The sequence below is a fragment of the Hippocampus bargibanti genome, linkage group LG04 (assembly GCF_051943395.1).
Source record: "Hippocampus bargibanti isolate YZ-2025 linkage group LG04, ASM5194339v1, whole genome shotgun sequence".
NCBI lineage: Eukaryota > Metazoa > Chordata > Actinopteri > Syngnathiformes > Syngnathidae > Hippocampus > Hippocampus bargibanti.
In genome coordinates, this window is record NC_142737.1 from 19,022,497 (window position 1) to 19,035,693 (window position 13,197).

General features: G+C 40.2%; 1 protein-coding gene across 7 annotated transcripts in view; it reads right to left on the minus strand.

The window, feature by feature from the left end:
• Positions 1–12,144, minus strand: part of ep400 (E1A binding protein p400) — a 30,934-nt gene extending 18,790 nt beyond the window's left edge. For 5 of the 7 annotated variants that reach the window (XR_016114719.1, XM_088994565.1, XM_088994567.1 and 2 more), the window contains exons 1-24: positions 11,988–12,144; positions 9,869–11,225; positions 9,694–9,801; positions 9,387–9,468; positions 9,022–9,141; positions 7,101–7,495; positions 6,706–7,008; positions 5,770–5,955; positions 5,551–5,691; positions 5,366–5,444; positions 5,245–5,276; positions 5,119–5,176; positions 4,912–4,995; positions 4,344–4,454; positions 3,804–3,994; positions 3,556–3,733; positions 3,324–3,460; positions 3,067–3,236; positions 2,758–2,932; positions 2,503–2,639; positions 2,065–2,251; positions 1,563–1,732; positions 1,282–1,463; positions 364–528 (exon numbers count right to left, since the gene is read on the minus strand). Coding sequence is in view for 6 of the 7 variants with exons in the window: in XM_088994565.1 (XP_088850691.1) it covers positions 364–528; positions 1,282–1,463; positions 1,563–1,732; positions 2,065–2,251; positions 2,503–2,639; positions 2,758–2,932; positions 3,067–3,236; positions 3,324–3,460; positions 3,556–3,733; positions 3,804–3,994; positions 4,344–4,454; positions 4,912–4,995; positions 5,119–5,176; positions 5,245–5,276; positions 5,366–5,444; positions 5,551–5,691; positions 5,770–5,955; positions 6,706–7,008; positions 7,101–7,495; positions 9,022–9,141; positions 9,387–9,468; positions 9,694–9,801; positions 9,869–11,191 (4,714 nt within the window). In the remaining variant the exon portion in view is untranslated. The remainder of the gene's footprint in view (positions 1–363; positions 529–1,281; positions 1,464–1,562; positions 1,733–2,064; positions 2,252–2,502; positions 2,640–2,757; positions 2,933–3,066; positions 3,237–3,323; positions 3,461–3,555; positions 3,734–3,803; positions 3,995–4,343; positions 4,455–4,911; positions 4,996–5,118; positions 5,177–5,244; positions 5,277–5,365; positions 5,445–5,550; positions 5,692–5,769; positions 5,956–6,705; positions 7,009–7,100; positions 7,496–9,021; positions 9,142–9,386; positions 9,469–9,693; positions 9,802–9,868; positions 11,226–11,987) is intronic. The other 2 variants (XM_088994570.1, XM_088994568.1) reach the window with 1 other exon arrangement.
• Between the last annotated feature and the right edge of the window lie 1,053 nt (positions 12,145–13,197).

Genomic DNA, 13,197 nt, shown 5'->3' on the forward strand with positions numbered 1-13,197 from the left:
TAAAATCACGATATATATGATATATATAAGCAATTACAACGGGTGTTGATTAAAACACATTTTAAGTGACAAAAAACTGTTTTATGGAGGGAGAAATGGTACAAACGTGTTCTGGCGGAAGCAAGTGTGATAGGTAAAATGATTTATCCAGGAAATTGGCAGGAAATTGGCTCTGAAGTACGAGATTGGCTCTGAAGTACGAGAAACATCAGTGTATGACTGTGCTCAAGTGTTATACTGTCATACTGTTAATAAGCTACATGAATGTATCTTTGTAACTTTGGAAGCAAAAACAACAACAGGACAGCAAAAATTCAACGTTTCAGAGTGATACCCGAGTATGAATTATATTGAGAGGTGTACCTTGGAGCTGCAAAGGCTGTCCAGTGGTGAGCTGGCGGAGTTGACTCGGGGATAATGTAAACTTGTTGCCTTGAAATTGCAGAGTGACAGGAGTCTCTGGCTGGGAGATACGATTCTGATTGCCAGCTATGTTGGCCAGTTGGGCAATTTTTACTGCATCACCACCTTTAATCAGAAGGAACAGTATGAAAACAAATTAAAAGCTATGAACATGAACTTCTGAAATACAGGGCAGGAAAAACGGTGTAATGATTAACATGCAAAAAATGTAGCTGCTGTTACATAGCACTGGTACAAGCTAATTTTGAAGCTTTTGATCAGACAAACATATTTCTGAAAGTGGAAGGAATAAACATTTAAACCTACTACTTGGACTTTAATGGGAAAACATCAAATTAGAGTACGCTGTCGAAAACATAATGTTAAATAATATTGTCATTTCACATTTCTATAAGGTTTGATGCAAAATATGTACATACTACAAATACAAGTGAACCCTGCTCTGTTTAAAAAAATACCCCACCAAAAAATTTAAATAAAACAATACAAAAATCATCTATGCCACAGCGGAAGACAGAGCAGACAAATCCGAGCTATCCCAATCTGACCCACAATAATGAGCATTACAGAATACATAGGAGCAAAGTACTGATAAATCATGGGATACGAATGGGCTACCATATATATACCATATATATAATAGATACCAGGTAGCAGTATTTTACTGATGGCGGCCTTATTTCAATAGCAAGGCTGCCCGAGGACTGTCACTGAAATACAGTTGCTCCCTTTGTGGCCGTTTTAACATCAGGAACCAAATGGCATGCATGGCTCAGTAAATTTTTCAAAGTGAAAACTCAGAAGATGCATGTTTATAAGGTTGATTGTATGAGAGTGAATTCTTAGTGTGTTACTTACCTTGACTTGCTGTAGAAGCTGCAGTGCTGATGGGGGACTTCCCCCTCATCTGGGCTGAGTTGGATGTTGAAACAGAGTTGGTTGGAGTAGAAAAGCTTGTTTGAGGAGGTTGTCCTACTGTACTTGTGATGGCAACTAGCCGCCCTTCTGGCTTTGTCCCATATTGCACTGGCTGGAATAATCTTATTTGGGAAGACATTACAACATCACGATGTGACCAATCTTGTTGTAATACTCGCATCGCATTAAAAAGAAAACTAGAAAAAAATGTCCTTTCAAACCTCATTGGTTTTATTGGGCATGGCTTGGGATGTGGCGGTTGATCTGGACCACTGTAAATCTCCTCAATAAACTGTTGTGTGACCTTTAGTTTGGGTATTGCTTCTTCAGTCTGATACCGAGTCAGTCGATTCTCATTACTGATCAAGTCAAACAGGGACAGGTTGCTATCCTGAAATGATAAAGTTAAGGATGAGAGTAGAAACAAATAGTTACCAGTGTTACATCGCATCATATTGTATGGAATGTTACAATTTGAATTATTCATAAAGGAATGCACAGTAAAAAGAAAGAGTATAAAGAACAACACTACTACTAATATCATCTCGTATATCAATCTTTGTTCGTGAAAAGTGACAGCATTTTAGATTTATTTTTTTTAAGATTATAGCTGAGATCCCAATGAATGAACCATGTCATCAACGGATCTTTAATATGCCATACTAATGAGAAAAGCAGGAGAAAGGTTATGATATTGTGAGTACAAATGATAAAGTTGTGTACTTTGCTGGAGTCATTCTGTATTGCTTCCAAAATGAGTGATGGGCTATTATATGGCAGAGGAGTGCAGAAGAAGGAGCTGCTTGTCTCTCGAGGTACAACCAAATCAGGGTGGTTACACACACGTTGCAACTGCATCAAGACCTGAAGCACACTAACGAAATGACCAGTCTTCAGGGCCTCCTGGGATCTAAAAACACATTCAACCAACGGACGAGTTAATTTACCAACATATGTTCTTATTGATTCCAACTGCCCAAGTTATAGTTCAATTAACATGTGATAATAAAACACATTTTTTGTGGTCACTTTGGGAAATTAAGATCACATTTCAAGTTATGTACTTGTGGGGATAACAGCTCCAATTAGCTTGAAAATGCTCTGAAGAACCACGTGAAATGTGATGTATGAATTAAAGTGTTTGTGCTATTTCTTTCTCACCCGGGTTGTGTAAGAATATCCTCATACATGCTCTTCTGTCGGCTGGAGAGGCGGCACTTCAAAATGTGCTCATACTTTTTTGGCAACTGCTTTTCCACTTCCCTTTTGGAGCGCCTCAGAATGAAAGGCTGAATCATCTAGCAGTAAAATGAATTGGATTTTATTTTACCCATTTTTTTATAATTGCTCAATAAATCCAAAATATTATGTAGAATTGTTTAGGTGTAGAGTTATTGCTTGTCGAAGTATACCAACCCTGTGTAGACGGATTACAAGTTTGTGATAGTAGTCCTGATTCTGGTCAGTGCCTGCCTTAACAGGGAAGTCAGAGTAGGGCCTGGTGATTCCTGGCATGAGGAAGTGGATCATAGTCCATAGCTCCTTTAGAGTATTCTGTAGTGGTGTATTGATGAGGAGGATCCGCTGCTCACTGCAAAATTCATAGAATAATAAAGTACTTGCAACATTGTGTCTTTACAAAGTCATTGAAGAGTCAAGTTTTTGTGAAAGAGTATCAAAATCCCAAAATGGGATAATCAGAAAAGAATTGATCAGTAAATTCACCTTTGGAGAGCAAATATGGTTTCCCAATGTTTTTCAGTCATATTTTTGATGAGCTGCACCTCATCCAGAACCAGATGTCGCCACTTTTGCCTCAGAAAATGTCTGCGGTCCTTCATCATCAACTTGTACGATGTCACACATACATGAAGGCTATTTGCCTCTCGCCACCGCTGGAGTTAAAAATCAGACCAGATCATATGAGATTTCTTTATAAAATAAATATAAATAAATAAATACAAAATAATACAATAACAAACCGTTCTCAGAAATTTGCGCTCCTTCTCAGTTCCCAAATACAACAGGATTTTAAGGCCAGGACACCAGCGCTTGAACTCCACTTCCCAGTTGAGCAATTTGCATGTCCTCACCACAATGAGATGAGGCCCCCAAACACCTGTTAGCAAAAATAAAAATGAATGACAGTTATATCATACAAACATGTCCTGAAATCATATATACACTGTAATAACAATTGAAGCAGAAACATACCCTCTTGGCCAGCTAAGTGTGCCATGTAAGCAACAGTTTGTACAGTTTTGCCAAGGCCCGTTTCGTCAGCAAGGACACCATTGAGGTGCTTCTTGTACAGTTTTACCATCCAGTCAACACCAATTTGCTGATATTCTCGCAGTGCGCCATGTAGTAAAAATGGTGCAGCACTATGAGTCTAGTAAAATAAAACAATTAAAACAATGAAAAACGTGAGAAATTATTCTTTCAACTGCCATGAGTCTTACCGAGGAAGTGGCCTTGAGGGTCCCCTTTGGCAGAAGGAGCTCTGTTGCAGCAGCCACTTCAGATATGTCTCTAGCAGGTATCCCATCAGTATTGTGAGAAGAGGTCTTGTCGGGACCACAAAATTGGTCCACAATGAGAAGAGAGTCTATGAGCACTGCCTCAGGTGGACTGCTTGCAGGGCATGTTATTGCTGAAAATTAAGAACAATGTAACTTAGGGGGGGACGGACACATTGAAATGCATAGAATAGTTAGTACACTCTGTTACAAAAAGAATCACTCAAAATGGTCTATCAAATACATCAGAACTGTAAGAAGAACAAAAGAAACAAATGCATATAAATATATATATTTTTCCCATTGGCATTAAAGAATCACATCAGCTTTGTCCCTTGTCATTATTAATTGAGGGCAACTGCATTCACAACATTTTCCAAGTAATTTCAGTGACCATTGTGTTTTTTTCTGAAATAATTTTGTCCACGTGTAAAACATACCGAACAAAAACAAAACAACAACAAAAAATTAGCAGGCAGGTACCTTCAGCCTCTTCATCATCCTGATTACTTTGAGGACTAGGCTGAGGCCACTCAAAGCCATCAGCGTAGGCACCAGCATATTGCCTCCTCAAAGCGTCCAGAGGCAACTCAGCTAAGAGCAAAAGAAAAAAAAGCACATATGTAAGAAATATAGAACTTTCATATCCACATTTGCATGAGGTTTTGGTTCAGTAAAAAAAAAAAAAAAAAAAAAAAAAAAAAAAATAAATAAATCAGCCATGGCATGTATTCTGAAAATATTGTAAATTAAGTCAAAGCATCACTGAATTAGAATGAGTTGTGCTCTCACCATAAAAAAATGTCATATTGTGAGAGCCTTGTACAATGCATAATATTTGATAGACACTAATATTACAACATGTACACATTCTACAGTGATTGGCTAAATTTTCTTAGCTTCAGACCATGTCTAGCATTCCTAAATGTATGATTTAATAGTTTAGTGTGGGACAATGCACTATGATAATGTGTAACATGTACAGTAAATATGAAGTTTAATGCGGTGGGTGAGTTCGGGGAATTCTGGTCAGAGAAGCAGAGAGTAATACCATCTTTCGCTAGTTCAACCAATTCTGCTTTGTAATCAGCTACTCCCTCCAGATTCTCTTGTTCTTCTATTGTGCTCTCTTCATCTAGAACACACAAAAAACAGTCACTCTGTAATTTGACTTTATGAATGTAGCACTTCATAACTAAATCTAACGTAAAACGTTTTTTAAATATTGTTTTTGTAAATTCTATGGTTGAACACATACCAGCTTCAACACTCAAAGGTGAATTTGATTTTCTTTTTCTGTACGCGCTGAGAAGCTCCTAAAAGAGAAAATATATGTGAAATGTGATTTTATACCATCATATTTGTGTTCAAGCAGAGAACATACCTCTTTACCGGTTGTCTCGCCGATAGAATGACCTGGCATCATAACAGTTGGATTTGTAGATGATTATTATACATTTTTAATCACCGGAAAAAAAATGAAATGTGAAACGAATAAGACATACCTTTGACTGGTGCCTTCTGTAATCTCAAAGCTTTTATCCTTTTGTCATTAATTTCAAAGTGAAGTTTAATGTCCACAACCTGACAAAAAGTTATATATTCAAATGTTTGGAATTTGATCTCATTATAAATTGGGACCGATTCAAATGTCATATATAATGAAATCTTTCAATTTGAGGAAACATACCTGCTCAATGTTAGACCAAAAGAATTCCACCTCTCTGGCTATTGTGCTGGCAATCTGGCGAAGATGAATTTCTCTTTCTTTCTTTGACCTATCTGTACTTTTCCTCTGCTCTTGATGGTAACGTGCACATGTGCGTGCAAGCTGAAACAGAGCCAGAATACATTTCAAATGTGTATACAGTATTATATTGTGAACATTTCAAACACTACATTCTTGTACCTTCTTTGACGCAGCCTCCTTCCATCTTCTTTCCTGAACAAAGTCGGCTGCCATCCATTGCATCTCCTCCAGGAGGTAGTCCCAGTGAGACTTTGGACGAATGGCCTCCACAACTTTGGGAAGCCTACTGGCTGACCACTGGCCATCTTTTCTCAGCTCAGATATGCGTTGGTGCACTTGATTCTCCTAAAGATATGACAGGAGAAGGAACGGCTCACATTTTATTGTCACGATGATTTAACTCATACAAAGAAAACACATACATAAAAGAAAACAAATCATTGATTTGTTGGTCAAGTCAGAGCGACCCGAGAAAACTTATTCAAGCTTTTTATATTGTTTGTTTGCATTCTTGAACATAAACGTGAACATGCCTTTCTGTACTAGATGGGAACCACTGCTCTGTTCATAGTCAGGATCAGCTGTTATCAACAATGGCTACCAGCACTTGACCAGACAGCAAATGGGCAGTGGGGGTGCAGTGCAAGTCCAGAGCAGTAAGCAACGAAAGTCTCTCAATCTGTCCGCATGTCTTTTATCATGGCAAATGTTAGCTCTATTCCTAATAAGATGGACAGGCTCGTGGCACTGACATAAAGACTTCATGAATGTGAGGCTGCTGGCGATAATGGAGTTTTGGCTGGCAACACTGAAATCAGGCTCACTTGTTTTGGGTGAATTTCTCTTTACTTTGACCGTGTCTAGGTTCATGTATGTTTTTTGATCCTTGAGTACATATACCCAACACATCTGTATTCTCCTTGTTACCAATTCCTTTTTGTTTCCTTCAACCATTACTGCAGCTGAAACTAGGAAAAAAAATCGCCCATTAGAGAATTAATGAAGGTTATTACAATTAAAAGAAAAAAAGGCCTAAAGCACTTGTAACTAAGAAACTAAAAAATGTGCAATCCGATTGGTTGTTTTGAAACTTACCAGTTTAGCTTGCTCAACTTGCTCATCTTGGGCAGCCTCCTGCGACGACGACTGCATGGCTGCACTTTGACCAAAGCAACTCATTTTGATTCCAGAGCTACCATTGGTCCCTGTCAATTTGGACTGGGTGCTTGGGTTTGTATTGGCACCGAGTGGGCATAGAGGACTTGTTGGTTGAGGGGTTGGAACACAATTTGAAGTAGGGATAGGAGTAGATGACATTGAGGTGAGCGATATTGAGTTGGTCATTATCCTTTGAATGGGTTGAGCTGACTCTGCACTGGGACGACCAAGAGTCACCGTCTATGTGAAAGGAAACAAATCTCAACATTGTATTGCAATTTAGGTATAAACATAAATGCAAACTGTATAAATATGTCTTCAGGAATACTGACCGCTTGCCCTGTCTGTTGCACTGTTTGGTTTTGCTGCTGCTGGGGTGGCAATTGGATATGCAGACCTGATTGCATTTGCTGTTGGAGCTGGGTTTGGAGTTGTGTGTGAGGATTTGCTGATGCTATGATAGGGCCACCTGCCTGCACCTTCACTTGCGCTTGAACCTGACCACCAGGTTGGACTGTACTCTCAACAATCTGAGCCTGCTGGGACAGTGTCACTGGCAGGCCAGTCGTTGGGAGAGTCCCTTGTGGTAACCTGCTAGGCAGCTGAGGAGGTGGAGTATGTAGGCTAGCTGCATTCTGCACTGGAGGTCCTTTGGATGGGTCATACTGTTGTTGATTCTGCTTCTGTCCTGCAATCTGGACCATTTGAGGTGTTGGCGGCATCCCGCCTAGACACATGAACAACAAATTATAGGACAAAGGACCGATGTAAAGAGACATAAAGACGAGTGTATTTACCTATGAAGCTCTGTAAATATCTTGTGGTTTTGCTACGTTTTTGCTAGTTTTATTGAATACAGGTGTTTGGTAGCCTTCCCTGAATAATAGACGCTAATCATAAATTAATGCTTGAATCCTTTTAATTGGAGCTCCTGAGAACTGCGCTAAAAGAAATATATGAACTTGATTGAACAGAAGTATATTACTTCCTGATGATCATAGCATCAACTAATACAGCAGAATGATTACAGGAGGAATGAAATTAATGTGGTCATCTACACATCTCTCAAACAAAACATTAGATCGTTTAATGCAAAATCAAAGCATTGCATCTCATGTTGAATGTGGTTAAAATGTCCAAAACTATAGATGCACTGAGATTTTGAAAGAGTAAAGATGTTTAAAAGGAAAGGAAAATGGGGAAGGAAAAAAAAAACTAACACACAGCGAAAAGAAAAGGGAAAATAAAACTACAAAGCAGACACACAAAAACAGCATGTTTCACATGCATGCATGAAAGCTATGTCATTATAGCAAATTTTAAGGCATTGGAATGCCTCACAGCAGCAAAGCACAGAGGTGAGCGCAACGACAAACATTGGGTTTTGCAGACAGCAGGCCTGAGCGGAGCTGTGCAATCTAAAGCAACGCCTGCCTTACCTCCCTGCACGTCACACCACCAACACCTGGCCCTGACACACCCACACCATCACAATCGCAAAAACCTGTACGGTGAACCCAAGTCCTCCATATGATTCCCCTCCTACTTTGACTGAGGGAAAGAAGCCAAGTCAGAACAAAATGTCATGACATAATGTGAAGTGAAATCAACTTAAAGTGACCATGAGATACAGACACTTAAAAGGTAGCGGAATATGACACAAAAAACCTTGTTGTTGACACATGGACAACCGTAGAATGAAAATATTTGCACAAGTAATGACAATGGGCAACCAATAGACACTGACAACGAATGGAGTCATTTAATGGGAAAACCCACAAGAAAGTGTGCTCATTCCCACTGGGTTCTCACTTTCTTTAATCCAACTGTAGTTAAACAAAAGTTAATTAATAAACCAATCAAATCAAAATAAAAGCCATAATCACATGGATGACAGTCTAAAAGACAACAACTAAAAAGAAACAAATTCACGGCTAACACGGGATGGCCAAAAACACGACAAAAAGAAAATGTTAAGACAAGGCATCTTCCCAGTATGTGATGACTATTCTTCACAGTTGGAAAATCTTCTTCCCATTTCATCCTGACAGAGTTGGTTGAAATAAGCCTGAATTTCCCGAGAAAGGACTGCTGAGAAATCCAGCATTGGAAGATCAGCTGATTGATGCTGCTTGGAGTTTATTTGTCAAAGGGGAATGTTTTGACTCAGATACTTAAATCTTCTTCACGTGAAGAAAGGGAAGCATCCAGCAGCCTACGAAGAATGGAGGGCCTTTGTTGTAGCACTCCTACCTTGCACAGTTGGCATAAGCTGTTGGAGTGGCACCCCAGGCGATCCTAAAGGAGATACACCAGGATGCTGGAAAATCAGCCCATGGCGACCAACGTCAATCCGGGATCGTTTAGCCTGATCTGGGATTTAAAACACACAATACCCTCAAAACGGAAATAAAGTACTATGCACAGGGCAAGGACCTTCCGAAGACCTCACAGGCCACTTCGCCTTCCTCGAAGAAAAAACTTCAGCAAAGAACACTAGTAGAGAATGGCAAATATCTAAAAGCAGAAGCAATTAAGGGGGAAAAAAGAAAAAGAACAGAAAACAAAGCAAACAGGGGGAAAAAGCAATAGACAGGAGTTTTCGATCCTCGCCCTACCTGCTTGCATCATAGCCTGTTGCCTCTTGAAGGCATCCATGTCTGCGGGGTTGGCAAGCGCACCAGCTGGTCCTTGAAGTACCTAGGCCACAACAAATTCAAGGAAGATGTTCTCGTTACAGTCGGTTTTCGACCAAAATCCATTACAGAAGCAATTTTCGGTTATAAACAGAGGCATAAAAAAACCCGAATTTTTTGGTCAAAAACTGAATTGGTCGAGAACAGTGACGTTTGAAAACCGAGGTTTGACTCTACCTATAGATGATCCATTGCAGATCATGTTTCCCACAAGGATTGCATTTATTACCTGAAATTGCTGCTGGGCAGAGAAAGCTGCAGATACATTGGGAGGAAGCTGTGTTGCTATGGCAACAGGCGTCACTGCTTGACCATCTTTCCCTGTGACAACTTTTACCTGAGAGAAGCAAAAGTTTTAAAAGAGCACCATTCAAAGAAGGAAAACGTTCTGGCTCGATCAATACCTCATCGTTGATAACCTTTGACTGTTCCTCCTCTTCCTCCTCCTCTTCCAAGTCCAAGTCGTTCTGTCTTAAGTAAGTATACAAGGGAACACAAGGCTTCTTTTTGAAAGCCAAGTAGTCCATCATATTTCCTTGAAGATGCTGAAGAAAAAAGAGTTCTACAAGGTATTCGTTGAACACCTCCTTTAAACTATCCATCTTCTTGGCATGGTGATCTAAGCACTGTTTGCGTAGCTGGGCAATCTCTGGTGTTGAAGGAGCAATCTCCTCTAACTTCTTGGGAACCTGTTTTTTCACAGTGCTTAGTGCAGTGTTGGTGGTTGCAAGAGGATTGTTGGTATTTACTTGGGATGGGCCGATAAGGGAGGGGCTGGAGGGTGGGATGGTGGAAGGTATACTAAAAGACACTGTGTTTGTGGATCCAACAGCACCAACTACACTTTGTGGAGTCTTATCAAATATCACTGGCCGTGCGAGCTGTCCTTGTATGATGCTGCTGATCTGTGGAGGTAGGTTAGAAGTGGTAATGTGTCCAGGGCTGCCCAAAGTGGAGAGAGCAGTACTTGTAGTCACGGGACTTTGAGGTCCAAGATGGTGAATTGTGCCCCCAGTCTGTGAATGAGGCTGAGAAAGACGGCGTTCCCTCACGGAACCTGGTGCTCCTGGAGAAGACAGCTGAATTTGACCGGGAGTTCCAGGTGCAATCTGAGCCATCCCTGTGCCATCCTGGTATACAAAATGACCACTTCCCGAAGGACTGCCTAAACCGATTTGCCGCACTAACATACCAGCCTCAACAAACCGTGTAGGACTCTGACCGCACACACCAAGAGTAGCTGGGGGGGCTCCAGGCCTCGTGACCCCTTGCAGTGAGACTGGGCTATGATGCGTGGGGCTTTGCGGCTGCATGGGTTGGGGTAAAGGAGACGTGACCTGGATGTAGGAGGATGGCGCATGTTCAAACCTCCATTGTGGTGTTGTGTGTTGGAAGCCAGGGGATGCTGGGTTTTGCAGGGGAAGTGGGGTTAGAGTGATCTGCTGGTTTCCAGTCACCATTTGTCCCACATTTTGTAAAGTGATGTTCATGTTCTGACCAGTGACTGGGCTGCGACTCATGATTATCTGATAGTTGGGGGATTGAGGGGCTGATGGACTGGCAGAAGAAAATGTCACAGGTGACCGAGGGTGAGTCACTGTAGTTTGTTGCTGAGAAGCTGCCATGGCCGCTTGGTGCTGCTGCTGATCCTCAACTTCTGCGCCACTAAAGGACTTGGTTCTATGGAGTTGTCGTTGAATGTTCTGCGACCCACTTCCATGGTGCATTGCGTGACACACTTAGAGGAGCTCTCTCAATAATCTGTGGAGAGGGGGTAAACATCAAAAGTTTACTCATAAATGAACATCGTGAGGGTTTTAAGTGTTCCTGTGGTCTAAATGTCAGATCATATGTATTTGATTTTAGCTTTTAATAAGTGAATTATGCGCTCAATTTGTGCTTAAACGTTTAAACTGAATGATGTGCCGTATGTGTCAACAACAGCATTAATCTAACAAAGTGTAAATCAACTGAGGTTCATTTGGGTCTAATTGAATGTGAATATAATGTGCATTCTTTTTTAACAAAAAGGTTAAAAAATACAAACTGACTTCCTTATAAAATGTAGGTTCCAGAATTGTTATTGGGTTTTTTTTTGCTTCAGAATTGCAACAGCGAGCGAGGCATTTAAATTTGTATCATCGGCTTCAATAGATGAACGCAACAATGACTTGGGGATAAGAACTATTTCACAGTCGGGGTGTTTCGGTGTCTCTTCTGTCAAAATACCGATCTCGCTCAGGGGCGTAACGTTAGCTTAGCCAGTGTACATTACATGCAAGGGTCCTTTGTTAATAGACCACATATCGCCAACCCCCGAGAGTGCAGATGTGATGTTAACACACGTAGATTGCATAGAATATATCGCCAGACCTGCGACCGGGATATATAAGCTATTTCAGCACATACAATTACCAACGCTACGGTAAGCGTGCTAGCAAAGGCTAAAAGTCCTAGCTTGTTATTGCTAGAAGGCCAGCAATTACGTATAATAAATTAACCCGTATATACTGTGTTACTTACATTGTACGGCTCTTCTTTCGTCGTTTAATATTACTTACGTCATTTTATTACAACATCAATGTAGTAAAAAATGTTATACGGCGTGCTTTAACGTTTCAATATTGCTAACGAATAGTCAATGTTTGAAGCTAATTTCATTGAGCAACATGGCGACCGCAGCGACCTATGGTTTAACCCGGTTGTGGTCCTGATTTACAGGAAGTTGAAGGCGAGCACAGCAATTGCGTTGTTGCTTTTCCGCAAAAAGAAATTGTTTGACATAAAATTTGACATCAAATTCGCATGAGATTCTGTTTTATTAATCCTAATAAAAACACCCGATAGGTAACACATTGTGACAGCAATATCTTCATATAATGGCTTAAATTAAGCAGTCGCGAGTGAATCAAAATTGTGCGCACCCCCCAAATTAATCATTTAGTGTACTACTTCCAAGCCTGATGAGATCGCTTTCGCAAAACCGACACATTATAAAATCAGTAGAAAACGCAAATAACTCTTCTACATTTTATTAGTCACAAATATATGACATTAGTTCATTAACATATGAGCAAAGTGCTTCTTGGATTTGGATTTGCCTTTATTAGTCTCGCAGTGGAGAAATTTACATTTCACAGCAGCAAAGTTATGAAAGGAATGAAAGTAGAAAAACAAAATACATGAGCTGCTGGAAAGGCAGCCACTGTCGCGGCGCCGTGTTGAAGTAAAAAAAAAAAAAAAAAAAAAAAAAGGACAAACAATTCCCATATAAAAATATGCCATGCAGAAAAGAGAAACAATAATTAACATGACGTGCATCATAAAAGTATGAATGGGTATCCATATATTAAATTAAAACGTTTCTAAATATCTGACATATCAGGTGTGAAGGCACTATTGTTGCTATGCAATCATAGTCATTGGTCATTTTGTTGAGCTCCTGTTTGTCAAACACCACAAAATTACAGCCTTTGTTTCAAGTATGAGCTGTAAATTGGACATTTATAAGTGCAAAACACACAAAAACAAAAAGGTATGCAAAAATATCAAGCTCAAATGGCGGTCTCAGCAAGCAACAAACAAACAAAACAGTTTCACAACAGTCTCACATCAAGATCAGACTGCTTGGAGCAGGCACTCCAGTGATCGTTCCCTTTAGATAAAAGTGTAACTCAACATGAGGCTCTATCGTCTACAATACATATAATGAGGTTAATGAGGAATCACAGCA